General features: G+C 71.6%; 1 protein-coding gene across 1 annotated transcript in view; it reads right to left on the bottom strand.

The window, feature by feature from the left end:
• Positions 1-469: 469 nt before the first annotated feature.
• EMH_0038950 (uncharacterized protein) overlaps positions 470-894 on the bottom strand; it is a gene marked incomplete at both ends in the record, with an annotated part of 699 nt that continues 274 nt past the window's right edge. The window contains one exon of the mRNA XM_013495345.1: positions 470-894. Coding sequence (XP_013350799.1) covers positions 470-894 — 425 coding nt within the window.

Here is an 894-nt window from a genome sequence, read left to right as displayed (position 1 = left end):
GGGTCCCTAGGGGGGCCCCTCAAGGGATCCCTTGAGAGGTCCCTAGGGGGGCCCCTAGGGGGATCCCTTGAGGGGTCCCTAGGGGGGCCCCTTGAGGGTTCCCTAGAGGGGTCCCTAGGGGGGCCCCTAGCGGGGCCCCTAGGGGGATCCCTAGAAGGGTCCCTAGAGGGTCCTCTGGAGGGGTCCCTTGAGGGGCCCCTTGAGGGGCCCCTGGAGGGGCTCCTTGAAGCTCTGGCTGGGTGTATGGGTCTCCGCGTCGCGGTGGCGGGGCCCCCCTCTGTGCTTCGCTGGGGGCTACTTGTTTGTCTTTTGCAGCCGCTGCTCGGCCGCCCTGGACTCGACTGGCTGGGGCTTCGGCTGCTGCGCCGCACGGGGGGGCGGCGAGGGCTCAGGCTGTTGGGGGTTCTGCTGCTGGAGCGTCTCCTGGCCGGGGGTCCCCTGGGGGGCCCCCGTGGGGGCCCTTCTCTGCTCAAGCTACGCCGAGGAGGACTCCTGCTCGCGGGGTTGATGCTGCTGCTGCGTCTGCGGGAGTTTGCTGCTCTAGAGGGGGCCCCCCCCACAACAGGCCTACCCCTTTCTTTTCTGCTGCTGGTGCTGCGGCTGCGGCGGCTGCGGCTGCTGTGACGGCTGCTGTGGCGGCTGTTGCTGCGGCGGGGCCCCCGCTGAGGGCTCGGACTGCGGGGCCCCCCCTCGCGGGTCCACCTGCGGTCCCTGCTACCCACGGGACTGTATGCGTCTCTATAGGGGGGCCCCCGGGGGCCCCCTCCCCGTCGACCAGCTCGCATGAACTCACTGGGGCTGCGGCTGCTGCGATGGGGGCCCCCCCGACCCCAATCCTCTCTGTAAGGTTCAGGGCCCCTCCTGGGGGGGAAGGGAGGCCGCCGGGGCCCCCCA

The sequence above is a fragment of the Eimeria mitis genome, genomic scaffold (genome assembly GCF_000499745.2).
Source record: "Eimeria mitis Houghton genomic scaffold, Emh_scaff1530, whole genome shotgun sequence".
NCBI lineage: Eukaryota > Apicomplexa > Conoidasida > Eucoccidiorida > Eimeriidae > Eimeria > Eimeria mitis.
Note: the sequence above shows the minus strand (reverse complement) of the source record. Positions and strands in the feature narration are given on the sequence as shown.